The sequence below is a fragment of the Mesocricetus auratus genome, unplaced genomic scaffold (genome assembly GCF_017639785.1).
Source record: "Mesocricetus auratus isolate SY011 unplaced genomic scaffold, BCM_Maur_2.0 Super-Scaffold_100027, whole genome shotgun sequence".
Classification (NCBI taxonomy): Eukaryota; Metazoa; Chordata; class Mammalia; order Rodentia; family Cricetidae; genus Mesocricetus; species Mesocricetus auratus.
In genome coordinates, this window is record NW_024429208.1 from 310,065 (window position 1) to 336,437 (window position 26,373).

General features: G+C 43.4%; 1 protein-coding gene and 1 non-coding gene across 2 annotated transcripts; one reads left to right on the forward strand and one right to left on the reverse strand.

Annotated features, from left to right (window-relative positions):
• The first annotated feature begins 799 nt into the window (after positions 1-799).
• Positions 800-16,093, forward strand: Mog (myelin oligodendrocyte glycoprotein). The gene is made up of 8 exons (XM_005087198.4): positions 800-1,077; positions 3,067-3,414; positions 9,588-9,701; positions 11,996-12,016; positions 12,344-12,364; positions 14,383-14,499; positions 14,779-14,799; positions 15,338-16,093. The coding sequence occupies exons 1-8, from the start codon at positions 990-992 to the stop codon at positions 15,349-15,351; spliced, it is 744 nt and encodes a 247-aa protein (XP_005087255.2). The 5' UTR covers positions 800-989; the 3' UTR covers positions 15,352-16,093.
• Positions 16,094-16,216: 123 nt separating this feature from the next.
• Positions 16,217-25,563, reverse strand: LOC106022646. Its single transcript, XR_002381594.1, has 3 exons — positions 25,152-25,563; positions 23,103-23,209; positions 16,217-17,385 (listed from the first exon to the last, which is right to left on the reverse strand). It is a non-coding gene; the product is annotated as an uncharacterized LOC106022646 (transcript).
• Between the last annotated feature and the right edge of the window lie 810 nt (positions 25,564-26,373).

The following is a 26,373-nucleotide window of genomic DNA, read 5'->3' on the forward strand; positions in this document are numbered from 1 at the left end:
TTGGCCGTGCAAGAATAAGAACAGGTATGAGGTCCCACCTGTAATCCCGGCTCAGGAGGTGAATTCAGTGAGAGACATATCTCAGTGAATAAAATGAAGAGTGGTTGAGGAAAACATCTGATGTCAACCTCTAGCTCCACGTGTATATGCACACACATTTGAACAAACAATAACAGACACATTCATACCACACTTACAAATATCTGCAAAAAAGAAGAGGCTGGGCATGGTGGCACACGCCTTTAATCCCAGTACTTAAGACACAAAGGCAGGTGGGTCTCAGTGAGTTCAAGGCCAGCCTGCTCTACATGTCAAGTTCCAGGGCAGCCAACCACAGGGAGACCTTGTCTCAGAGTGGGGGTTGTGGAGAAGGAAAAGGAAACTAAGCAAGCTGTGGTAGTTACAGGCCTTATCATCTCAGCAGTCAGGATTCAAAGACAGGAGGATGGGTACTTAAAGGTCATCCTGTGCTATATTGGTTTGTGACCAGGCTGGTATATATGATACTGCCACACACAGAGAGACAATAGACATAGCAAGTCAAGGGTTAACGTTTTTATTATTAAAAGACTTCAGTAATCACTCTCCGACAGACAGTTTTTGGTAGCAAGAGGAATTAAGCAAGCCTTACAGACTCCACAAACAGGTCCCTCTGATGACCCCTGAGCAGCACTACATGCCCTTCCCAAGACTGGATCTGGGGAGGGGAAAAGGCCCAGTACCAGTCAGCCACTGCTCCAATGCTGTGAGGGGGTGTAGAAGCAAACCCTGACATCAATGGCTCTGTAGTCCTTTTGTGCAAATGCCTGGCAGGGGTGACGTGGGGCCATTCCTCTGGGCACAGCTGTGGTAATGCCTGGATGGAGGTAGGGCCTGGGCAGTAGTGCCCTCCCAGATTCTCCCTTCAGGCTTCTTGGAGTGAGAGACATGCAGCCTGAGGGCCTCAGCGTGGCCTGACCCTGCTGCCAGGGACTCTGTCTGAAGTAACCATGAAGATGGACAGTTCGTGGAGCTTTTCTCTGTCCAGCTGCCTCCTCTCCCTGCTCCTGCTCCTCCAACTGTCATCCAGCTATGCGGGTAAGCATGATAATTCTAGCCCTACATAGACCTAAGAACAGACCTACACTTAGGTCTGCTGGCATGGTTTCCCTCCTTAGACACCTTCCTGATTTCTTGTGGAATTGAATTCAAACTTTCCCCCATTCATATGGTGCTGGGAATCAAACTCAGGGCCTTGTGCAAGCTAAGTTCATGCTTTACTACTGAGCTCTATCCCCAGCCCTAGTTTTGGTTTTTCACCTTTCAAAAGAGAGAGAGAAACAAATTCTTGGAGTTGCTGTCAGAGGGGTTTGTTTGTTGTTGTTTATTTGGTTGGTTTTGTTTTTTTCACTGTAGCTTTGGAGCCTGTCCCAGAACTTGCTCTGTAGACCAAGCTAGCTTCTGACTCACAGAAATCCACCTGTCTCTGCCTTCTGAGTACTGGGATTAAAGGCATGCGCTACCACTGCCCTGCCTGCTGCCAGAGTTTTAAATGAGAAAGTCTTTTGCACATTACTGCAATACCTGTTTGTAGCAAATCTCAATAAATGTTTGTTGAGGGTTAGTGAGATGGCTCAGTGGGTAAAAGTCCTTGCCTCTAAGCCCGATGATCTCAATGATAAAATAAAATTAAATTAAATGTTTTTAAATAACTGAGTTATAGCATCTCATTACATTTGAGACCTTGCTCTGTAGAATCAGACAGCAGTAAGTTTTTATACAGAAGCCCGTTCCCCAATTGGGAGGAGAAATTTAAAAAAAAAAAAACAGAAGACAGAGTCCTACCTCAGACAGTTGTGTGATTGATGGAGGCCTAGTGCATGTACTGCTTAAGGACATCCTGGTGTAAGGAAGAACCCAGCTTGCTTGCCAGGAGCTGAACCTCGCTGGGAAGAAGTTCAGAGAACAGTCCAGAGCTAGAGTGAGGCTGAAGGTTACAGATGATAAAGAAGAGCGAGGCGGCTGTCTCCAGAGTGCACGACTTCACAGTGACCTCAGGGAGCAAGGTGTGTCTTGAAGAATGGGGAGGAGGCACCGAGGAGATGGCTCAGAAGTTAAGCATGCTTGCTGCATCTGCAGAGGACCTAAGGTTGGGTCCTCAGCACCAATATCCATGAGGAAGCTCATAGCTACCTGTAACCCCAGCTCCAGAGGACCTTCTTCTGGATTCCAAGGGTAGTCACACAAAGGTAACATACATTCACCCACACTGGCACAGACACAAAATCTTTAAAAGAAAAAGATGATTGCCCTAAGCCAAACATGGTAGCACATACCCATAATTCCGGCACTTGAAAAGTTAAGACAGAAGCCAGCGGTGGTGGTGCATGCCTTTAATCCCAGCACTCTCAAGGCAGAGGCAGGAGGATCTACCTGAGTTTGAGGCCAGCCTGGTCTACAAAGCTACACAGAGAAACCCTGTCTCAAAAAAAAAAAAAAAGAAAAGAAAAGAAAAGAAAAGAAAAAAAAGAAGAAAAGAAAGGAAAAGAAAAGAAAGAGAGACAGGAGGATTGCTGTGAGTTCAAGGCCAGCCTGAGCAAACGCTGTATCAAAATTAATAAATAGGGGCTGAAAATTTGACTCTGTAGTAAAGAGTATGTACTTCTCTTTCAAAAGGCTGGTATTGGTTCCCGACACTCCATAACTACAGATTCAGGGGGGACCAAATGCCTCTGGCCTCTGAGGCCACCTGCACTCATATGAGTGCTGGTGTAGACACACACACACACACACACACACACACACACACACACACACACACACACACAAGTAAAACAAATCACTGGGGGTGTGGTGGTTTACAACTTTGCTTCCCAGCACTTGGGAGGCAGAGGAAGGCAGGTCTCTGAGTTCCTGGTCTCTGAGTTCCAGGTCACCCACAGCTACATAAAGACCCAATCTCTAAAATAAATAAAATAAAAACTAAAAATTGAATTTCCTCTCTCTTACTCATTTTGAAGTAGCTTTCCTCTGATGAACTGGTCACATCTGACCCTTGGTTTCTTTTTTTTTTGGCGTCTTGGACAGGACAGTTCAAAGTGATAGGACCTGGGCATCCCATCCGGGCTTTGGTTGGGGATGAAGCAGAACTGCAATGCCGAATCTCTCCCGCGAAGAATGCTTCGGGCATGGAGGTGGGGTGGTACCGTCCTCCCTTTTCTAGGGTGGTTCATCTCTACCGAAATGGCAAGGACCAGGATGCAGAGCAGGCACCTGAATACCGGGGACGCACGGAGCTTCTGAAGGATAGTATCGGCGAGGGAAAGGCTACCCTCAGGATCCGGAGAGTGAGGTTCTCGGACGAAGGAGGCTACACCTGCTTCTTCAGAGATCACTCTTACCAAGAGGAGGCAGCAATGGAGTTGAAGGTGGAAGGTGAGTCTGCCAAGGTAATACCCAGTATGACCTGGGGAGTGGTTGACCTCTCCTTCAGCCTTCAGTCATTCAGCTGATGTCACTTCTGAGATCAGTTCCAGGGATTCCTATGCTGTGGCTGTTGGCTGTTTTGTTATTTGAATTGGGAAAGAAAATTGGAATGAAAGTCAGTGTTCATGGATAAGAAAGGGACATTAAATAAAGATGGTATCTAAGCTAGACAAATGCTTTTGCACTTCAGTTTTGATTTGGTTTGGTTTTTTGTTTTGTTTTGTTTTTTTGCTTGTTTGTTTTGTTTTGTTGTTTTTTCCTTAAATGATGGCTTTTCAGTGTGTAGCTCTGGCTGGCCTAGAACTCGTCATATAGATCAGGCTGGCCTCAAACTCACAGTGGTTCTCCTGTTTCTGACTTCTAAGTGCTAAGAGCTTCAATTAAAGGCATTTGCCACCACAGCTAGCACATATATATACATATATATATATATCCTTGGGCAATCCTCCAGTCACAGCCCCTGGTGTGCTGGAACTAAAAGCATGAGTCACCATGCTCAGTTTAAAATGATTGTTTTAGAACCATACCAGATAGCTTGAGTGCCTTCCATGAGAACTTGTTGAGTGACATAAGCAAGTCATAGAATAGAGGGAACAAAAACATGCCCCCATGTTTGAGTGTGCATTTACATATATGTATACACACCTATATACATATATAATCAATGTATATGTTGTGTGTGCATATATGTGTGTGCGTTTCATGGCAGAGATATAATTTGTGTGTGTGTGTGTGCGCGCGCACGTGTGTGCGTGCATGAATGAGTATAAATGGCAGGGATAATTCAGTTAGTAGAGTGCCCACCTAGAATGCAAGTAGACACTGGTTCAGTCCCCAGAACTGCATAAACTAATCTGAGAAGCACTTAGAAGTTAAAGTCAGGAGGAAAAGAAGTTAGACACCAGCCTAGGTGATAAGAGACTGTCTCCAACAAAACAAAACAAAAAAGAGGCTGGAGAGATGGCTCCGTGTTTAAGAGTTTTTGAAGCTCTTGCAGTGGACCAGAGTTTGGTTCCCAGTACCCACATAACTCCAGCTCTGGGAGGGAGATCGAATACCTTCCTCTGGCCTCCAAAGGCACCCCTACACAAATATACACATAAATAAATAAATAAATAAATAAAATCGAACACACACACAGGGGTGGGGGAGACCCACAGTTTCATCGTCATTGCTTCATTCTCACGACTTTTCATTTTCAGTGTGCTTTGTGTGGTAGCTGCTTTTAGAGTTATTTATTATTTGTCCTGCCTCAGCATGGCTAAAGTGTGGATAGGAAAATAGACGGAGGGAGCTTTGGAAGTTAACTGCTATGTAGTTGAAGAACGAAAGTGTTGCGAGTGCTTTCCCTTCCTCCTCACCACCTGCAGCAAGAACATCAGACAATCCACCATTTCTGTATCTGAGGTGGGGGTGACTGTTGCCAGGCTGAGATCAGAAGATGCATTGTGTGCCCAGTAACAAAGCGCTATTTCTAGAGACAGCTCGCAGGAACATGAGAATAGCTGTGTGCCACAGAGTGTTCTTCAGATAGCTGGGGTTTTTGTTTTTTTTTTTTTGTTTGTTTTTGTTTTTGCTTTTGCTGGGAAACTTTTACTCATAAAGAAGTGGAGGGTCAGAACTTCTGCAGACGGATTTTCCCTCTTTTGCTCAGCAAATTCCCAGGTCAGCTGCCATCTCCAGCAGGGAAGAAAGATGGAAGAGGGGAACAGAACACATGCCACACACTTTGCCTCAGGGATGAGTGCTTTCCTTTGAGGGATTTCCATATTCCAAATCCCTCCAGTCATCTCCTGTTTTGCTTGTTTGAGAGAGAGAGGAATAGTCGGAGTGCCATTCACAGGCTGAATAAAATCTGGGGAGTAGTAACACTACACAAGCCTGTAATACCAGCATTTGGGAGCTGGAAGCTAGAGGACAAGGAGACTTCAAGAACAGACTTGCCCTGTTTTAAAAACAAAACAAAATCAATGGTCACATTATTCCTTCTCTAGAAACAAGCCCACTCTACAAGAGAGAGAGAGAGAGAGAAAGGAAAAAAGTCAAGCTTGTTTTTCTATTCTATTATCCTTTTTTTTTTTTTTTTTTGAGAAAGGTCTTGTAGGCTGGCCTGTGACTTGCAGCAATCCTCCTACCTCAGGATTCTGAATGCTGGGATTATAGACTTGTGTAATGCTGGATGTGTCAGCATTTTGTGTAGTTGGACCTTTTTGCCAGGACCACCAGCTCCTCAATAGTGACAGAGAGACATTGTTATTAATTATGAAAGCTCAGCTGGTAGCTTAGGCTTGTTACTAACTAGCTCTTGCAATTTAACCAATTTTTAGCGGTCTGTGTTTTGTCTCGTGGCTTTATAACCTTTATTCTGTATTACCCATGCTGCTTCTTCTCCTGTATAGCTGACAACTCCACCCTTCTTCTCCCCAGTGTCCTCTGTGCCTCAAAATCCTGCCTAGTTATTGACCATTTAGCTTTTTATTCAGCCAGTCAGAGAGGCACTGTTAGTATTCAGGCATTTGTACTGACCTGTCCTTGGGGTTCTGACAGGATGCGCCCTCAGCTACAGCCACTAAGAGCTCCACCTGTGCATATTCACTATGTTCTCTTTTAAAAGGGCGCAGCCCACCTCCCATCTGCCTCTCTTTCTTTCTCTCCCTGCCTCTCTCTGTCTCTCTGTCTCTCTCTTCTGCCACTCCTGTTCCCAGCGGCCAGTATCCCCTCTCCCCTTTTCCTATTCACTTTCTCCCAATTAAAAAACCCCCCACCCAAGCTCTGTCACATGGTGTATTTCTCTCACAGAGTGCTTTTTAAAATTACAACAGACACATGTTCATAGTGCACAAAAAGACTATTCTACATTTCCCCCTTTTTGTCTAAATTAAAAAGGAAAGGTTTTAACTCTAACAGTAAAGCTGTTTACAATAAGAACAATCAGGTATTGTCTAAGTAGAAAGGAAACATATTAACTTTAACAAATGAAACAGTAAGAACAATTATCAAGTAAGAATTACATTATAATATCTAGTCCATTTGTATTTGGTAAATTTAGAGAAAACACTCTGTTAACTATCCTTTCTTGATGAGTCCAAAGTTTTGTGCCTAATTTACTTTCTATCATAACTAAGGAAAATAACTATCTAACCTTCAATTACATGGAAGATCCCAAAAGGATATAGTGTTACCTGAGTAAACAGGAAGTGCAGTAATGAAAGCCACTTTCAAAACTAAGAAACAGCAGAGACATCTGGCTACCTGAATAGTCACCCCAGCATTCCTCTGCAATGTTGGGACATTCATCTTCAGCCTACACACCTAGAATATCTGGCAGACTTTTCTGTGAAACAGAAGTTTTGAAGGACTGTCTAACTTTATCTTGGCAAAGTTCAGAAGTCTTTTCCTTTGTGTCCTGCTTGTCCCATTTGTACAGAGTCCTGTCAGCAGTCAAGACAAGGGCAGTTTCTTGCCCAAATGGCTAGTTTTGCCACATTGAAAGCAAACTCTATATAGAGTTCTTCAATGCCCATCATCTTCTCTGAAGTAAATTGGTGCTGCCAGGAGCAGACATGTCTCATTGTCATGAAAATCCCAATGTTAAAAAAAACATTTTAAATGCCATATTCTGTAGGTCTTGGAAGTGCTTGAAGACCATCTACTTATCTAAAATGTGTCTCTGTTCAACCTTGAAAACATACCTACTATGAGTACAAGTTTGATTATTATAGGTGACTAACTACTAACCTGCATTTCTTTATTACCCTTAATAGTTTGTAATAATAATTTACAAAAACTAGAAGATGCCTAGGCAGTGATGGAGCACATCTTTAATCCCAGTATTATCCAGGCAGAGGTGGGCAGATCTCTGTGAGTTTGGGGCCAGCCTGGTCTACAAAGTTACACAGAGAAACCCTGCCTCAAAAAACAAAAACAAAAATAAAACAAAAAACCAAACCAAAACAAAACAAAAAAAGAACTAGAAATTGACATTACATTGTTAAATGAGTTTCACAGGTACAATACTTTAAACAAGAGTAGAAATATACATATAGAATGTTCTAATAGAAATAACCTTAAATTTGTGTTGATATACAAAAATGCCTTAAACAAGAGTAGAGATTTATACACAGTATAACAAAAATAACATTAAATTTGTATCAATAGTCGGGTGGTGGTGGCACACACCTTTAATCCCAGCACTTGGAAGGCAGAGGCAGGCAGAGTTCAAGGCTAGCCTGGTCTACAGCGTGACAGGACAGGTTCTAAAGTTACAGAGAAACCCAGACTCAAAAAACAACAACAACAAATGGTATCAATATATAAAAATCCATAGCAATGTAAAATACTTAAGAGTAGTATTTGCTGTTTTAGTTTAAAAATAGATTCAATAATCTACCCTTTTATCCTATCATTTCTATATCCCTCTTTTTCTTTTCAAAAATGAGATCCCTGAATCTAATTTGTTTAGTATCCTCCATGACCAGGACCAATAACAACTTGTGACCAACCCCCTAAGCAATGATAAACATTTATAACCCAACAAAGGACCAAAAGCCATCCACTCCAACTCTTGGGAATGTGGGTATTGTGTTCTCTAGACTGCTTCTTGTTGTCTGGGGATGCTGAAATCTTTGGGGGATCCTGAGAAAATTAGGATAATAGTGAGGCTGGACCATCTCAGTCAGCAGCCTTGAAGCTGTTCTAGATGCAGAACTCTGAGGAAACCGCAATAGAGGCACTCTGAGAGACTGGGTCACCTGGACTACCTGTTTTCATTGGCGTCTGGTCCCCTTGCTCTGAAAACACATAAGCTTTCACAGGTAGCATATATATCTGCATCGACACAAGTATGGACTATGCATTGTACACAAGTCAGTTAAAGATGAATTTTTGTTTTATGTTTGAGCAGGTAAAAGGCATCTGTCAACTTCATAAGTTCATCTGGATATAATCAAACTGTAATATAAATCTCTATCCATGCCATAGGAAAGGATTGTATGTAATAATAAGTCATGAGGATTCTGTAACCAGCAAGATTTATCATATCTCGTCTCATCTGAGAGCTGTTCCCAAGTCAAAGGATCAGCTTACACATCACCTGTCATGTAGTCTTTTTTTTTTTTTTGGCTTCCTCCCCCATGTCTGTAGCCAAGATACTCAGGAAGTCTTCCATGGCCAAATCTGATCTCTATTAATCTGGAAGGAATCCAACAAATGCATAACCTCTCCCCAAATGCAAGAAAAGCAACTGCTGAACTTTGCCAAGACAAAGTAGAAAGGTCCTTTAAAAATTTCTGTTTCACAAAAGAGTCTATCAAATATATGAAGATGGGTACCTCTACATAGCAGAGGTACCTTGGGTGACTGCCCAGACAGCCAGCTGTTTCTGTCATTTCTTTCAGTTTTGGAAGTTGCTTGCTCTGCACTTCCTGTTTACTAAGGCAATATTATATCCTTCTGGAGTCTTTGATGGAGTTAAAGTCAGTTATGATAGAAGGTGAATTAAATCAGCGATTTGGACTCAACAAGATAGAATAAATAATGGAGTATTTTACCCAAATATGCCAAATACAAATGGACTGGTCATTTTAAATGTAATTTTTACCTGATAATTGTTCTTATTGTATGTAGTTTTACTATGCTAGAGTTAAAACCTTTCCTTTTTATTTAGATAAAATGGGGGAAATGTTGTGGAATAAGCTTTTTGTACGCTGAGAAGATTTGCCACTCGGATTGGTTTAATAAAAAGGTGAATTTTGGGGGCAGAGAGGACACTGGAAGAAGGGCAGAGATGTGGAGAGTCACCAACCAGAGATAGAGGAAGCAGGAATGCAGCATGGACAACACAGAGTAAGGGTAATAAAGCCAATAGGCAGAAAGTAAATTAATAGAAATTAGTTAATTTAAGTTATAAGAGCTAGTTAGAAACAAGCCTAAGCTATTGGCCAAACTTTGACAATTAAAGGTAAGTCTCTATGTCTGGAGTTGATAGGAAGAGGGACAGAAAAATTCACCTGCAATTTTGTAAATCTTAGGGTTGATTCCCTTATTCAACCCAGTTTACCGCAGCAAGGCTCTGTGCAGGGTGTTGGAGAAGCACACTGACTGATGTTACTTCTGCCTTTCAGATCCCTTCTACTGGATCAACCCCGGGGTTCTGGTTCTCATCGCACTTCTGCCTGCACTCCTCCTGCAGATATCTGTGGGCCTTGTGTTCCTGTTTCTGCAACACAGACTGAGAGGTATGTGCAGTGGTTGGGTCTGCCAGGACCTTTCCTCGTCCTTAAGGAACAGTTCATCTTTCAGGCTTCTGAGTTCAGAACTGCATAACAAGTTTTACCGAACACTCTCAGATAGGACTGTGCTTTTCCCTATGACATAAGGCTGACATGAGGAAGAAATTGAGTCCAGGGGTGATTCAGTGACGTGCTCAAATGACAGGTTACAGCCTCATGAAACTGGGAGAGTAGTCTCTTCAAAGTCAGCCAGGGAGAAAATACTAGGCATTATTTTTTTCAGGGTTGGAGAGATTGCTCAGTTGTTAAGAGAAACTGCTCTTCTAGAGAATTTACAACCATCTGTAACTCTAACTCCATGGGATCTAACATTTCTGGTCTCCTCAGGCATCTGCACTCATGTGCATGTACCTACATGCAGACAAACACACCTACACACAATTAAAGATAAAATGAAATTTTAAACTTCAAGCCTATTTTTATTTGTGTGTGCTTGATTGTCTGTATGTGCACACAGATGTATAGGTGCTATAGGAGGCCAGAAGAAGGTGTCAGAGACCCTGGAACTGGAATTACATGTGGTTGCAAGATGCTCTATGTGGGTACTAGGAACTGAACCCTGGGTCCTCTGCAAGAGTTACAAGCATTCTTAGCCCTTGAGCCATGTCTCCAGTCACATTTTAATAAGGGATTCAGAAATGAAAGTCTTTGCCAGATACAGTGCATTAAAAAAATGTTTCTCCTGTCTTTTCCATTCAACCGTGGATGCAAGTTCAGCTGTTGCTGGATTTGTGTGTGTGTGTGTGTGTGTGTGTGTGTGTGTGTGTGTGTGTGTGTGTGCGTGCCCATAACCTCCAGTCAGAGTGTTCTCAGACTGTGTCCTTCCCAGTACCATAGCATAAGTTCTTGTGTTCCCACTTTCTCTTGCTAATAAGAGAGTAAGGCAGCAAGGAGGGTTTGGGCCATGGGAAGGAGTCAGGTAATCAGATCAACAATGGTCTTGCCTTGTGCACAATAGAAAATGCTCCACACTGTACTACATCCCAACCTCACTACATCCCCAACCCCTCAGTGAGGTCTTTTCTTTCTCTTTAAAATCATCCCAAATGTTTGGCTACTTGTTCCTTGGCAAGGAAAAGGCCCACTGCCATCATGGCTGAATAGAACAGGAAGGCCGAGCTAGGTAGCCTAGGATCCAACTCTCTTGTAGACACCAAACTATGAGGAAAAATTCTTAGGTTCTCCAAGTCTCCAAGTAGGGATAGCATTTTCCCTCTTAAACTGTTGGAAGCTTACAAGAAGATAATATAATGGAAAGCGCCTAGTGCAGATATAACCATAAAGTTGTATCTCACCAAATGTCTAGTTCTTCCCTCAAGTAGTGATGTACCTGGCCATGTGAACTGAGCAAGGAGTAATAGAAGAAGTAATAAAGACTTATGATATAGGGCTGGAAGGACAATTCAGGGGCTAAGACCTGTACTGCTCTTACAGAGGGCTCAAGTTCCAGCCCTAGCACCTATGTCAGGCAGCTCATAGCTACCCATAACTTTAGGATCTCTGACAGCCTTTTCTGGATTCCAGGAGGACATGTACTCATCTGTAAACACACACACACACACACACAGAGAGAGAGAGAGAGAGAGAGAGAGACAGAGACAGAGAGACAGAGAGAGAGAGAGACAGAGAGACAGAGACAGACACAGACACAGACACAGACAGACACAGAGACACAGAGAGATAGAGACAGAGAGACAGAGACAGAGAGAGAAATAAAATAAGAAAAACAAACATGATGTGGTTTGAGCATTGCTGGCTGCTGAGGAAGAGCCCTGAAGACTTTTGCATCCTTAAAAGCAGTTTTGGAGGTTCTAGCTGTGAAGTGCAGCTATTTATATACCCTTGACCAAAGAACAGCAGGACCCAGTCTTTTGCAAGATCATTCTCTCTAGCCAAACAAGCAGTTTTGGGAGGGACACATATGGAGTTGTAAGGGAAGAGAAGGGGGCACTCACCTAGCCAACTGGACCATCATGTCATCATGGTCAGCCATGGCCATCATTGGGATGACAGACAGCACAGCTGGGCTGCCCTCACACCCAGGCTCTTGTTTTCTTTACTTGACAACACCTGCAGAAAGAGCCTGAATTCTTGGTTTTGAATCTAGAGCTCTACCCACTCTCCAAAGATGTGCCCAAGCTATCAAGAAGCTGCCCACACAAAGGTCCAGGTTTCAGGTGTAGAAAGGTCCTTATACAGTAGCAGATCAGAAACTAAAACATTGCCTTTTTCTATTTTAGGAAAACTTCGAGCAGAAGTCGGTGAGTTCCAGGCACCCACCCTCACCAATTCCTCCTATCTGGTCATTTAGCCTAGCCAAAATGTCCCTTTCTTCAGACCATTTCTGCCTCACCCTCAATGCTCTGTGCTCCCTTCAACTGCAAGCATCCATATTTAAAACGATAAGCAGCTGAAAATTAGGAATCTTATTGTTTCACTTGAGTTCAGATAGTGTAGACATGAAATCCTCTAGCTTGCTTTATTTTGTGTCAGAACTAGAGCCAGCTCTAAGTGGTTTTAAATAGATCCAGAGAAAGGAGCCCCTTTCAGTGCCCGACTGAATCCATTTTCATCTGTTCCTCTTTCAGAGAATCTCCATCGGACTTTTGGTAAGTTCAGACACATCCCTGCCCTCCCAAGTCACTGTGGGATTTCACTTGTGGCCTGGGGGACTAGGACCAGTGGTTCTTGGTAGGGTCCCTCCACCTGCTTTCTTTGCATTTAAGATCTGTAGGAATATAGCAAAATCTTATGTACCATATTCTAGTGTCCGGCACTACACTAACTTTCACAAATGTAAACTCCTTATATACATGTTTTCATCTTGTGAATTATAAAAGACAGGCAAACAGATCCTTTGCATGTAAACTTGGTTGCCTAGTGGGGAAAAATATATGCTTGAAAAAGACACCACTATTGGTGCTAAAGACACGACTCAGTGGTTAAGAGCATTTGCTGCTCCTCTTAGCCTTGAGTTTACGGAGATCTACCTGCCTCTGCCTCCCCACTGTTGGGGTTAAAGGCGTGTGCTGCCACACCCAGGAAATGACATTTTTTGAAAGTCATCTACTACACTTATAAGGCAGAGTTGGTTTTCATGAGTACAGCCCAGGCATATGGCTCATCAGAGAAGGCTACTTGAGGAAAAAGTAAAGTTGCACTAGTGCCTTTTCTTTTTTGAGTAAGCATTTTATATGGTTCAGGCTGGCCTCAGACTATGTCACAAAGGATGATCTTGGGCTTCTGATCCTTCTGCCTTCACCTTCCAAGTGCTGTTCAATGCATATGCAACTATGCATGCACCGACTAGAATATTAATCCTTTGAGAATCATCTTTGCATTTTCTTTACTTCAGACTGCACAGTCCCTAAGGACAGCATCAACAACAGAAGAATACCCAAATGTTTGCTGAATAAATTCCATACAAATTAGAAGTCAGCATTCAGCAGAGCACAGAAAATTTATGCTCTGAGCAATCTTTCTAAACAGCTTTTCTGTCTGAGGCTAAGAGCAACCCTGTTTAGTTCTCCTGGTACCTGGCACACAGGGCCCCACCCTAGCATCTGACACTGGGCTAGTGTGTGAATGTCACACATGTAGTCTTTGAACATCCAAAGAGAAATGTAATTATGTTTTAGTGTTGTGTGTGTAAGGGTCGAATGGGTGAGTGGGCAGGTGCTCACATGGAGGTCTGAGGACAATCTGTGGGACTTGGTTCTTTCCTTCCATCATGTTGGTTCTGGGAATCAAACTCAGGTCTTCATGCTTAGCAGCAAGTGTCTTTACCAACTAAGCCATCCCACTGACCCCATTCATTTGCTTTGAGACAAACTCTCATATATTTCAGGCTAGCCCCAAACTTGCTATGTAGCCAAAGATTACCTTGAGTTTTGATACCCTGCTTCTTCCTCCTATGTTCTGGGATTGTAGGTGTGATCCACCAAGCCTAGTACATGCTGTGCTGGGTATGGAACTCAAAGCTCTGTGCATGATAGGCAAGTTACAAAAATGTAGCTCTACAAACTGAGCTGCATTCCCAGCCCCCAGGATTTTACTTACAAGATTTGAATGACTAAATTCTTAACCATTTTTGTACCCTGAAATCATAAATGCAGCCAGTGATAATTTCGATAATCGGTCATACTGGCCTCAACATGTGAGATGAGCACTCTACAGAACCACATCCCTAGTCTGTTGTTTGTATTTTTACTATAAGGAAATCTCAGGAATAGCCAAGTTGGTGACCTGTCATCCCAGCACCTGGGAGACTGAGGCAGGACTTCTCAAGTTCAAGGACACAGCCAGGGATACATGACAAGACACCCTATCTCAAAAACAAAACAAAACTCAGCAAACAAAAATGCTAGGGCATGAGGGAGGGTTGGTGAGTAGCTGAACAATGTATGAAAATGTATGCAACCCATTATTTTGTGTGCCAAATAAAATCAGCTTAAAAGGAAAAGCTAAATTCAACTAGAAGTTAACGAAAATAAAGGCACAATGTACCTCGTCCAAATTCGTGGGCTCTATAGTTTGAACTCAAGAGTCCTTTGGTGTTTGGGGGCTTCAGGTTAAGAAGAGTGGGCGTGGCATAGAGGGAAACACTCTGTTCTTCTCTACCATTCAGATCCTCACTTCCTGAGGGTGCCCTGCTGGAAGATAACACTGTTTGTTATTGTGCCTGTTCTTGGACCCCTGGTTGCCTTGATCATCTGCTACAACTGGCTGCACCGGAGACTAGCAGGTGCAGTATCTGGGCCACAAAGAGCACCACTAATGCAGCAGGGAACTCAGGCAAACCAGAGAGGGAAAGAGTGGAACCAAAGGTTCTACGTTCGGGGCTGGGATTGCCTTCCTCCCGTGTCCCCAAGCTCACCATCAGAATCCTTAGAACAATGAGAAGCAATTAGTGAGATGCATGGGTCCGACAGTGGAAAGGGAGGGTTGTCTAGAGAGGATATGAGGTGTAGGGGAGGGGAATCTTCTGCTGATCACCCACCTACTCATCTCTCTTTGTTTGCAGGACAGTTTCTCGAAGAGCTAAGTAAGTTCTCCCCAGCACCCCTCTCCATTCTTGAGACCACTCTCAGTCTGCACCTCTGGAACTCACTGCGTAGACCAGCCTGGTCTGGAACTTATGACAATCCTCTTGCCTCTGTCTCCAAGTGCTAGGGTCATAGGCTATGCCACCATACCCAATCTTTTTCCTTTCTTCTAAACTGAACAACAACAACCAAAAAAAAAAAAACAGCACAGAGAAGATGGTTACTGAGGGACCATTATCCCAGGAAGGACTAGAAAGACTCCTGTGAGGGAAGCTGGAAAGGGAATAAGTTTTCAGTGCCAGAGAGGCTGCTGAGCCACTCTTACCTGGTGACTTAATATCCTCCAGTGCCCCTTGGCCAGAATCCCACTTCTGCATTCTCCTTTGATTGTTATCCTGAACTTCACCTTCAATACCAACCAAGGGGGTGGGAGAGGCAGAGATAACATGATCCCTGGGAATTGTCCATCTCCTAGGTTCAATGACTTCATGAAAGAAACCACTGGCAGATTTTTCAACTTACTTTTCTTTCTTCTAGGAAACCCCTTTTGAGTGATGGTGCAACTTCCTGGCGTGGAGGAGAGCCTCACAGGCCAAGAGAAAGGTTGTTGGGGGACGTCTCTCATTGGCTTCTTTGCTATAGGCACTTTCCAATCTACATCTACAGAAACACTCTGGATTCCAAACAGAATTTGATTTCCCTTCAACTGTTTTCCTTCCCTCAGCTCTCCCCTTCCCCCAATTTTTGCCCCCCCACATCTTTTTACTCCTGTCCCAGTCTTCCTCCAGGAAGCACCCCGTGGCTAAGGCTGGGCGGTCTATCGGAAGATACCTGTGTATCAGAGTAATACAGGAGTGACTCTGTCAAACAGTATATCCAGCACCTCTACATGAAAACTACAGAACATCCACTGTACAAATAGATGTTTCTTCCAAGACCACAGCCTTGACTAGGAAGAACAGCAATGTAGATAGTAGGGGGGGCAGTGACAGCAGGGCCCACGATATTGAGGAATCTGCACAAGCCATAGTGTGACTATGGAGCCTGAACCCAAACCTGAAGATGGGGTCTAAAGGACCCTGATCAGAACACCATCCTGCTTGGGCAGCAAGGGTTGAGAACTGGATATCCTGTCTTTTCCCACCCTTTGCATCCTTTATATCCCTGCCTCTTATTTTCTCCCATCTTTATTGGCCTCAGAATACCCAGTGTTTTATTCAACAGTTACTACTTGATGGTCTACCGGACGTGAACAAGCGAGGTGCTAATTAATAATACAAGTTTCTCTGTGTACACTGTTTTTGCTTTCCTTGTTGTGTCTTTCATCATCCACTCATCTCTCCCACTCAAACCTCCTGAAGCCTGAGACCAGTCTTCAGAAAATCCAGACGCAAAGATTGAGATGACCCCTTCTTGTAGTTTTAAAAATTATATTTATTTTGTGCGGTGGGGAGATATGTGGCGGGGCATGTGTGAGGTTACAGGGGTCTCAGGGTTCAAACTCAGAAGGTCAGGCTGAGTGTCAAGCTCCTTTGCCCTCTCAGCTGTCTCGCCAGCCCCAACAGGTCTTTTATTTATGTTTCAGTAGTTCTCGCTGCATCATGCATGTTTCATCTTGTCTTCTGGGCTTTCATTTTTTTTTTCATATTTTGTTCCCCTGATGACCCCTTTACTTTTGAAACACTTCTCAACTTCAAGGGATCAAAAAAGTCAAACACATGACCCAGGGTTCTCCAGTAATTAACGGGACTGCGTGACCCATCTTTACAACACAAGTGATTCAGCAGGCTTTCCTTTCCCCTAAAGCAGATGTCACAGGCAGGGCAACAGCAGATGCTGTGCTCTGTGTGAGTGTTTGGGTGGTAGCCTGCCACCATGGATGATTGGGAGGGTTCTTAACTGGGCTGATTTTGTATGTGGGATTTGAGGTGGGTAAATAAACCAGTCTTGGTGGTAAAATGCTTGAAACAATAGGAGCAAGTAGTGTTTCCTCATGAGCCTTTCACTGGAAAAGAGTTGGAACTGCCATTCAGGAATGAGGCTCTGCCATGACTTGCCTTATCTCTGGCCACTGGTACCTGGATCACTTTCACACACTTGAAGATGGGAGCTTGGGATCCAGGTGCTGTGAGTGGAACCTCCACATTATGCTCCTGGTTGCCAGCCATTGGCTTCTTGTCTTGGTGTACGCTCTTGTGGCGTTTCACCTCAGTCTGACCCCAGAAGCGGTTTCCACACTCTGAGCATGAACTGGGCCTACTATAAACATGAATGAGTATGTCAGTGACGGCTCAGTGCAGAACTACCACAGTAACTCTTACCACAGATCTCGCAAGTGAAAAACCTCTCTCTACAATACCGGGGCTTGGAGCCCAGGGCTTTGTGGCTAGTAGTCTGCTGGGCCTTCACAGGAAACTGGTGATGAAAGATGTTGATGAACGTTTTCTAACAGTTGACACGGGCCAGGCAGAAATAGAATGATCCGCTTTGGAACATCCCTGTGCAAGGAAGAGAGGCCTTCTCCTCATCATCGCTCTCCTCATCTCCCAGGTCGGAGCTAGGTTCTTGAAATTTCCTCTTGCTTCCTGTGGTAGAGGCAGGAAAACACACAGTTCCACATGACAACATCACCAACACAAGGTTTTCCACTCAGTACAAGTCACTTTTCCATTTTCCCAACCTTTAAAACTCAACCAGTCATCCTTGGATCTTATAGGCTAGAAGTAGGAAAAAACCAGTAAATAAAAATAATAAAAGCTAATAAAAATTTCACAGTAATCTTCTATGACCTCAAATATCTAAATGCTAGCTTACATTTTTGAATCCATCTTCTCATTCTCAATATTGCTCATATTCCCACAGATGACAAGACCACATACTGAAGAGTAATCTCCCCTCATCCCTGATTTCACATGTGTCAGCCATAGTCCAAAATTATTAAAGGGAGAATTCCCTACTATAGGACCATATTCACATAACTTTTTAATATATACTCAACTATTCTATTTTCACTAGTGTTTTAGTTTAATTTATTACTGTGTCTAGTATAATAAATAGAACTCAGGGGCTAAGGATGTAGCTTAGTATACGTAAAGTCTGCCTAGTATACATAAAGTCTTGGGTTCAATCCCCAGCTCTGTAAAAACAAAACAAAACAAAAACACACTTAAATTGGACCTATGTGTGGTCATAGCTTTAAAAATCACTGAAACAAAACCACTTCTGAATAGAGAACTCACCCCAGTGTTGGGGAGGCAAACCATGCATGCCAGTACTTTACCAGTGAGCTAACCCAAGGGAAGACTATATCCTATCATGTAAACTTGGGGTGAAAAGTGATGTTATTAGTTATTAATAACTGAACTGGGAGAAGAAGCAGCATAGCATGACTGTCTCTGACCTGGAGTGACAAGGGCCTTTGGAGTCCAGCCCCAAGGCCCTCTTCAGGGTTCAGTTTGGATGCTACAGAAAGTAAAAGGAACTTAGGGTACCCAAGGGCTAATGAACTCTCTCACAAGGTGCTGTTCCAAACAGGTCTCTTCATTCTTGTGCTTCTATGCTAATTCTCCTGTCCTAATTTTAATTCCTCCTAGCTTCTTCTCCTCTAGCCCAAAAACTGTCTTCTGACAGGAGGCTTAAAGAGATGAAAAAATTACAAGAATTACCTCTTGAATTGGTCAAAAGCACATTTCTAGGGTAAGTGATAAGTAACTGAGCCATTTACCATGGCAACACATGGTTCCAAGGTTACAAGAGTAAGACTGTGACCAGACAGCGTGGGGCACAGTGCCCAGTGACAAACTCTGAGATATAGGCCTATTGCCAGCAGACTTGGCAAGCAAAGAATTGGCATCCTTTTCTTAGGGTGTTTTGTGTAGTAACCTTGGTTAGACACCTACAGCTCTGACCTTGTGCGTAGCTGTAAAGTTTTAAATTTATGATCTGTTTACAAAAAAACCTTTAATCTAAACTTGCTCTGAGGTAAAAGTGAGCTAATTGTGTGCCATTAGTCTGAGCAAAGGGAACAAAGCTGGCTTTTAAGTGTCTACAGTCCTCATGGAACAAATAGCTCTAGTTATGAAACATTTCCTAGTATGTTTTCTATATATCAAAATTATACTGCTAAATGAAAAGTCATCTTCCTGAGTATCCACAGATATATGTGCCTAAGACTGAGATGCAATCATGAGATTACATATATACATCACATGAGATTACACACTACAATGCAGATATTGGGGAGACACCAGGCAAAAGTGAGCAGCAGTTTCCAGAGTTGATGGTCCTGCAGGCCTTGCTGGACAGGATTAACCTGCATTAGAGTCACTCCTCTGGTGGTTGACATCTAAACACTAGTTGTCACATACTGTAACTCTCATGGTCTCTGACCCTGGTGTAATCAACCTAAATTAGCATTCTTCTCCATTCCTTATTATCTCAGGAACAAGCTTATCCTTCTCCACTTTGGATTGCTGCTTGGGAAGAATTTGTTAACCAAAAGGTAACTGGGACATAAGTAACCCACATGTAATCTCTCAATTCCTAGAAACTAGATTCCTTGTTTTGAAAGTCTTGGCTATTCATTATGAAGTCAGTGGATTTAAACCTTTTTTAAAGAAGATTTTTATTTATTATGTATACAGCATTCTGTCTGCATGTATGTCTGCAGACCAGAAGGGGGCACCAGATCTCATTACCATATGGTTGCTGGGAATTGAACTCAGGACCTCTGGAAGAGCAGTCAGTGCTCTTAACCGCTGAGCCATCTCTCCAGCCCGGACTTAAACCTTTGATCTCAAGGTTTCTTCTAGTCTCATATCTAATCGGGATGGAAAGGTGTAAAAATATTGAGATGATATGCTGAGCCTGGATCCTCTACTATAGCTCAACATTCTACAATTGTCCCGGGCCCTTTTACCTTCCTCTCTCCTTTGCATTTTTTCTATTATAAAATTACACTTTTGTTATTTTGTATGCATGTGTGCATGTATATACATGCTACAACATGCTAATGGAGGCAAGTGGAGGACAGCTTGTAGGATTGGTTCTTTCCTTCCAAGTACATGTCACATTCCAGTTGTGAGACTTGGTGACAGGCAATTTTAACCACTGAACTATTTTGCTGGCCCTTGGTTTTGTGAGATGATGGGGCCTCAAGTACACTATGAAGCTGAGGTGTTGGAATTACAGATGTGAGCTACCACAGCCAGCTTCCTTTGCCATTCTTACCTGTTGCCTTTGGGAGATGGAAACCTGATCTCCTCTGTCCTTTTCCTTTTGGCATGATATTCTGATTTGGTTTAGGCAGAAGATATTTTGGCTGTGAGTGGAGTTATATTTTTGGGTGGGTGGGAGGTATAGATTTGTTGACTTTGGCAACAAGGTCACACTATACAATGCAAGCTGGCTCTGAACTCTCCACCCTTCCAAGTGGTGAGATGCACTACCATGACTATCTGCAGTGTGGAAATGAAACAAGTTGGTTCCATGCTAAGCCCTTTATGTACCATGCAGACAACAGGCATCCTCGTATGTGATTGCTTTCAGAAAGTCAGTCTAGACCTGGAGAGTTGACTCAGCAGTTTAGTGCACTTGTTAGTCCGTGGAGGATCTGAATTCTGTTCCTAGTAACCACATGGTGGCTTACAACCGTCCATAAGCCCATACCAGGCACCCACATAGTGTACATACAAACATGGAAGCAAAACATTCATATACATAAACCCCAAAATGCCGGGTTTTGTTGTTTTTTAGGGAGCATTAATCTAAGACATGTGGTTGCAGGGAAAAAGAATATTTAAAAAGGCAACTTCTAGTATAATGCATTGCACACAAGACTAAGTAAATATTGGTTGGATATATACGCAGGTGCTTTTTTTTGAGATAGTTTCATTATGTAGTCCAAACTGGCCTCAATCTCTATAACCAAGGGTGGGGCTTAACTTTATAATCCTCCTGTATCAGCCCCAGAAATGTTGGGATTACAATTTTTTTCACAATATGCTGATAGTGATAAAATTGTCTTGGGCTTGGGGAAGAAGCTCAGTAGATAATTGTGTGCCATGCAATCATGAGTTCTTGAGTTTGATCCCCAGAACACATAAAAAGGCCAGGTGTAGTAGCATATAAATGGATATAACACCTGTGCCTGGAAGCAGAGATCCTTAGGTCTCACTGACCAGTCATCCTAACTGAATCAGTGAGTTCCAGATTAGTGAGAATATACCCAAAACAAAAAGAACAGGGTGGATGGTATCCTGAGGAACAAGGCCCAAAGTTGACCTGGCTTCCATGTGAACACATAAATATACCTACACGTACATGAACACACACAAAACATTATCTTAGTCTTTCTACAGGGTTTTTTTGTTTTCAGGTTTATTTGTTTATTTTGTTTTGTGTGTATGTCTTGTGCCCACAGAAGTCAAAAAAATAGTTTAAGACCCCCTGAAACTAGAGTTACAAATGTTTGTGTGTCACCGTGTGGGGGTTGGAAACTGACTGAACTCAGTTCCTCTGCAAGAACAAGTTCTCTCTCAGTCCCTGAGCCACCTCTCTGGGCCTATGTAGATTGTTTGTATTGTTTTCCCTTGTAGTCCAGGCTGGCCTTAAAGTTCCTATGTAGCTGAGAATCAACCTTGACCTAGTATTCCTACCTCCACTTCCAATCCTTTTGTTTTTACCCCTGAACTTTTCGACTCAGATCTTCCAGTATAGAACTAGGAACCAACTTTGATCTATGGGAGTAAAAAAAAAAAACTAACCATATATTCCATATATTCTAAGGCTATAGGACAGGAAGAGTGCTGAGGGAGTCATGGCCACTTACTCACACACGCCCATTTCCCAAAGAGTTCTGATTGCACATCCTGGTAAAGGGCCTTCTGCTCACAACTCAAATATTTCCATTCTTCCTGTGTGAAAAGTCAGTGCTGTATCCTCACAAGTGACTTGACTCTGGAGTGACTGGGCAGACTTAACAATTAAAATACAAAGACTTGAAGTGACTGAGGTAGCACCATCTTGTCCTGACTTTGTGTCTGCTTAGTGACCCTCTAAACAATCACATCAGCCTTGGCAACACATTTAGGGATTTCTATGACCCTGACCACAGCACAAATGCATAACCAAAATATCTGCTGAAGTGTATAACCAAAGCAAATATTACCAGGTTCCCCTAACCTAAACCTGACAATGTGGTTTTTGCCTTTGTAACTGCAGGACCCCTGCCAACAGTTTTTCCACGGTGCTAGCCTGTTCCTAGTCACCGGTTTAAATGAAGGACTCTTATTTGGCCTCATAAGCATGGCAGTGTGTAACATTCCCACCTGGACTATAATACTTTCTCAAGATTTAGAGAACTCAGACCCTAGAGAAAGATGATACCATGAAAGGAAAGAAGAACTATGAAGAAGGGCACAGAGTCAGGACCTGTGATTTACAGAAAGGAAAGGGGGGGTACAGAAAAAGGAAATCACTGCGTATGATTAAAAGAGAAGTGAAGGAAAAGAAATTGCTACTCTTACAAAATCTGTGAAGGATACTAGGGTGGTATGGGAGATAGAGTAAATCATGCATTTTCCCCCCTATTGTTTGGCCTGGGACAATGTGAAGTTCTACTACATCCACAGGCAGGAGAGTGGGGAAAAGACCTCAGATAGTCTAAGGCCTACCATTTCTCTACCTGAGCTTCTCTGTCCTTCTGTTGGATTTCACTGGTAACCTCTGTGTTATACTCATGTGTGACTTTCTCTAACTTAGTTTTTTTTTTTGAGAAATCTCTCATTGAACCTGAAACTCAACAATTCAAGAAGAGTATCTGGCCAGAAAGCCTCTGGGGTTATCCTGTGGCACCTAGTACTTTTTTGTATCATTTTGTTTTGCTTTATGTGGGGACTGAAGATCTCAAGTTGAGTCCTCATGTTTGTACTAGTAACTTTACCCACTGAGCCATCTGCCCAGCTCCTCCACCATAATCTTTCCTCTGGGCTTCTGTAGAGTGGCTAGCATACTACTTCCATGCAGCAGCGTATCTTTAGTTATGTCTCTTTCTGGTTTTAGTCACTTTTGATCTGGCCCCCAAAAGTAGTGGAACTCCTTGTGACTATCTCCCAGAAACTGGGAAAATAGAGAGGTCCGACAAGGGCCCCAGCATTTGATACAGCCTCCTATATCAAAAGCATCTACTCTAGAAGACTGTCTTCCTTGAATGTTCAGCTGTCCAAATTCTCCTCTTTCACAATTGGTAGTGTTAGTTCCCTCAAAGCCCAGGCTGTAGAGAAGAGTTCAGGGCTCCTGTTACCTGTTTCTTAGCTTCCATTGTTTGGTAATCCCAGGCTGGTGCTGGGTGTTTGACATCTATTCCAGACTGCTTCTAGCCACTATTGGTTGGTGCCCATTTCCAGAAATCTGAGGTGAGGGAAAAACATATAATGTCAGCAAAAGGATAAGAAGCAAGTGCTTCATCAACACTAGCTTCCTGCACTGTGATGGAACCTTCTCAGCAGTGCCCCTTGAGTAACAGTTAATGGTTCCATCTTCACAAACCTCAAGTGTAGAGATGTTGAGTCATTCACTCAAGGACACCTGATCCATGGGAGAGCTAGGCTTTTAATCTAGATTCAGTGTCACTGAAAAGCATATACCTGAATTTGTCACAACCTCTTTGAGTCTGTCTCTTCATCCTCCCTGACTTGATTTCATTGGAAACATGGAAGCAAATATCTCTTCCAGGACCAAAGAATAAAACAGATTTTTTTGTGACCTGACTATGTGTGTGGTACCCTGGGGCTCAGACCCAGGGACTTGTGCATGCTAAGCAAGTTCTGTACCACTGAGCCTTATGTATACCCCAAGCTCTATGACTTAGATTTTTAATATATTGATACATTATTTATAATCATCGAGCTATCCCCTGATGACCTCTTAAGCTAAAAATATAATTAGGTCAGACGTGCAAATAATGCAACTAGCCTACAGAACCTCATAGCTTAGTAACATAGCACACTGGAGAGTGTTTTGTTTCCCCTCCTACTATGTAGCTGTCAGTCAGACTGTGACCACTATCCAACATGAAGAGAACACCAAAGTATCACGTGTACCACATAGTGCTAGTCTCGGAACAGTTAAATAAAGTGTAAGACTTTCCCATCATTTTGAACCATCTTAAGTCTTGGCATCATGAGTCAGGTATCACTTCTACAAACAGACCCTTGCAAAGTACAGTGGTAATATTCCAACAGCATTTAAGTTCCCTGTTCACCCTGAAAATGTTATGCTCTGGTTTTAAAAAGGGGGGGCCTCTTCCTGTGGACAGCCACTCACCTGTTTCTCCTCTCTCTACATGCTAATGAAATCATAAAGGCATAAAAACATGATGCCCTTTCTTTTCCACTCACTTCTTTGGTGATTGAAAATACATCAAGGGACAAGGCATTTGAGGAGTTGCTAACTGGGCCCCCAAGAAGCTGCCAGAGAAGCTGCAGTCCTAGGATCTGGAGTTGATGCTCTTCCTTCTCTGTCTTCTTACCTTTTATTGCCCTCTCCCTTTCTTTTAAAACGATTTGAGCCTGTTGTTTGAGATGTATGGGTCGAGCATCACTCTCCCATTTTTTAGCCATCCACATTCCAAACAGCTCTATACTAGTGTTTTCAGGGACCTGCCCTTAAGTTTTCAGGAAGACCCCTGCTATCATCAAGTCTTCACAATGACAGGTAGATGTGAGTGTGGTGACCCAGCCTTATTATCCAAGCACTAGGAAGACTGAGACAGGATCTCCACGAGTTCTGGCACAGCCTGGACTGTGAAATAAGTCTCAAAACACACACACACACACACACACACACACACACACACAGATAGCAGGGTGCAGTCCTTGGTACATACAGATTTAGGCAGTTTAAGAAGACTAACAAGTATTGCTCACTTCAACCATCTCCTCCCTCTTTGATCTCCTTCTGTACTTTCCTGGTCCAGGAGCTTTGAGAGGGGAAAGAGACTGAAAAATACACTTGGCTGTTAATTGGCAGGAGGTCTCAAGTGGATTCTCCTGTGCCCTGGCCTGGCCCCATCCTTCCATGGGGTAAATTTCTGGAGGGAACGTGCAGGCATCTCTCAATCCCGAGTCCACTCCTCCAACTAAACCTCTTTTGTGGGTTCGCAAATCTAGCCCCAGTGGCACACATTTGTAATGCCTGCTCCCAAAAGGCCAAGGCAGGAAGATCAGGCAGCCTTGGTGCAAGACACCCTGCCTGTCCGTCTCCTTTTCTCTAAATCGAGGCGTCTAAATCTGAGACCCACACCTCTTACACACACACACACACACACACACACACACACACACACACACACCTTGAGGAAACATGCCCCCACATCGTGGGCTTTGCTGGATGCCCCCGGACAGGGGGTTCAGCTTTTCCAGTGCGTTGCCGGGTGGGGAGGGTTCTCCCAGCCAGGTGTCGGTCCCCTCATGGCTCCACTCGGGGCGCTCAAGCTCTCACAGTGGGTGCCCGCGGCTCTGCAGCCCTAACAGTCCCTTGGCTGGCATACAACTTTCCCAAGCGTTCGTCCTCCGAGCAGTTGCCCTGGACTGTGCACACTCAACCCTGAAACTCCGTTCTCTGCCTCTTCGAGGATCGAAGTTCCTTGAAGGACCCAGAGTGTTCAGGCCCCGACGGGAGCACGGAAGCATGAATTCGGGAAGGTGCTTCTGCCCCAAGTCGGGAATTCATAATGCAGTGACTACACCTTGACTCCCTCCACTTCCGCTCTGCAGGTAACCCACCTGGGGTGGCTGCCTGCCAAGGTCAGAAATTTAGATCTTAAGAAGCCCATGCCTTCTCGCCCCGCCTACGGTCTATCACCACTGGTTACACCTGAGCTAGGAAATCTCATTTCCCAGAGTTAAGTATTTACTTCTGGGGTGGTGGTGTGGGGGGACAGGGAGGGGGCTCCTGGATGCGTGACTCAATTTTGTTAATTTCAGTACTAGGCAGATGGAAGTGAGTTCCAGGCCAGCCTGGACTACACAGTTAAAACAACAACAACAACACATAAAAGACACAACTACTAAAAGCTTTAGCTCTCTCCTGGCGAGACCAAAGGAAAACTGGAGCACTTCGCTCCAAACAGAATGAGTCATGGATCAGCTTCATAGATTAAAGTAAAAACTAAGAAACTACACAACGAGGCTTAAAAGACACATCCTGGGAGGGATAGATGGCTCAGTAGTTAAGGGAGAGTCCGGAATACCCAAGTTCGGGTCCCAGCACAGACAGCTCACAATCACCTATAACCAGGGGATCCCACACTCTCATCTGGTACCTGTCCATATGTGACATATAATCAGAGAGACCAATGTGAATAAAAATGATGATAATTAAAAAAAAAAGACGTAGAGATCACACCAGGGTCAAGTCTTCCTAGCCCTTTACACAGCAAACTTGCTTCTGTCTCTCTTTGTAATCTTGTTTTTTCTTTTAATCAGCTCAATTGAAATCACAACACTTAGCCCACGTCTATATCAAAGCATGAGAGTGAGTGGGGAAGGTAACTGGAAAGTGCAGAAGCACTT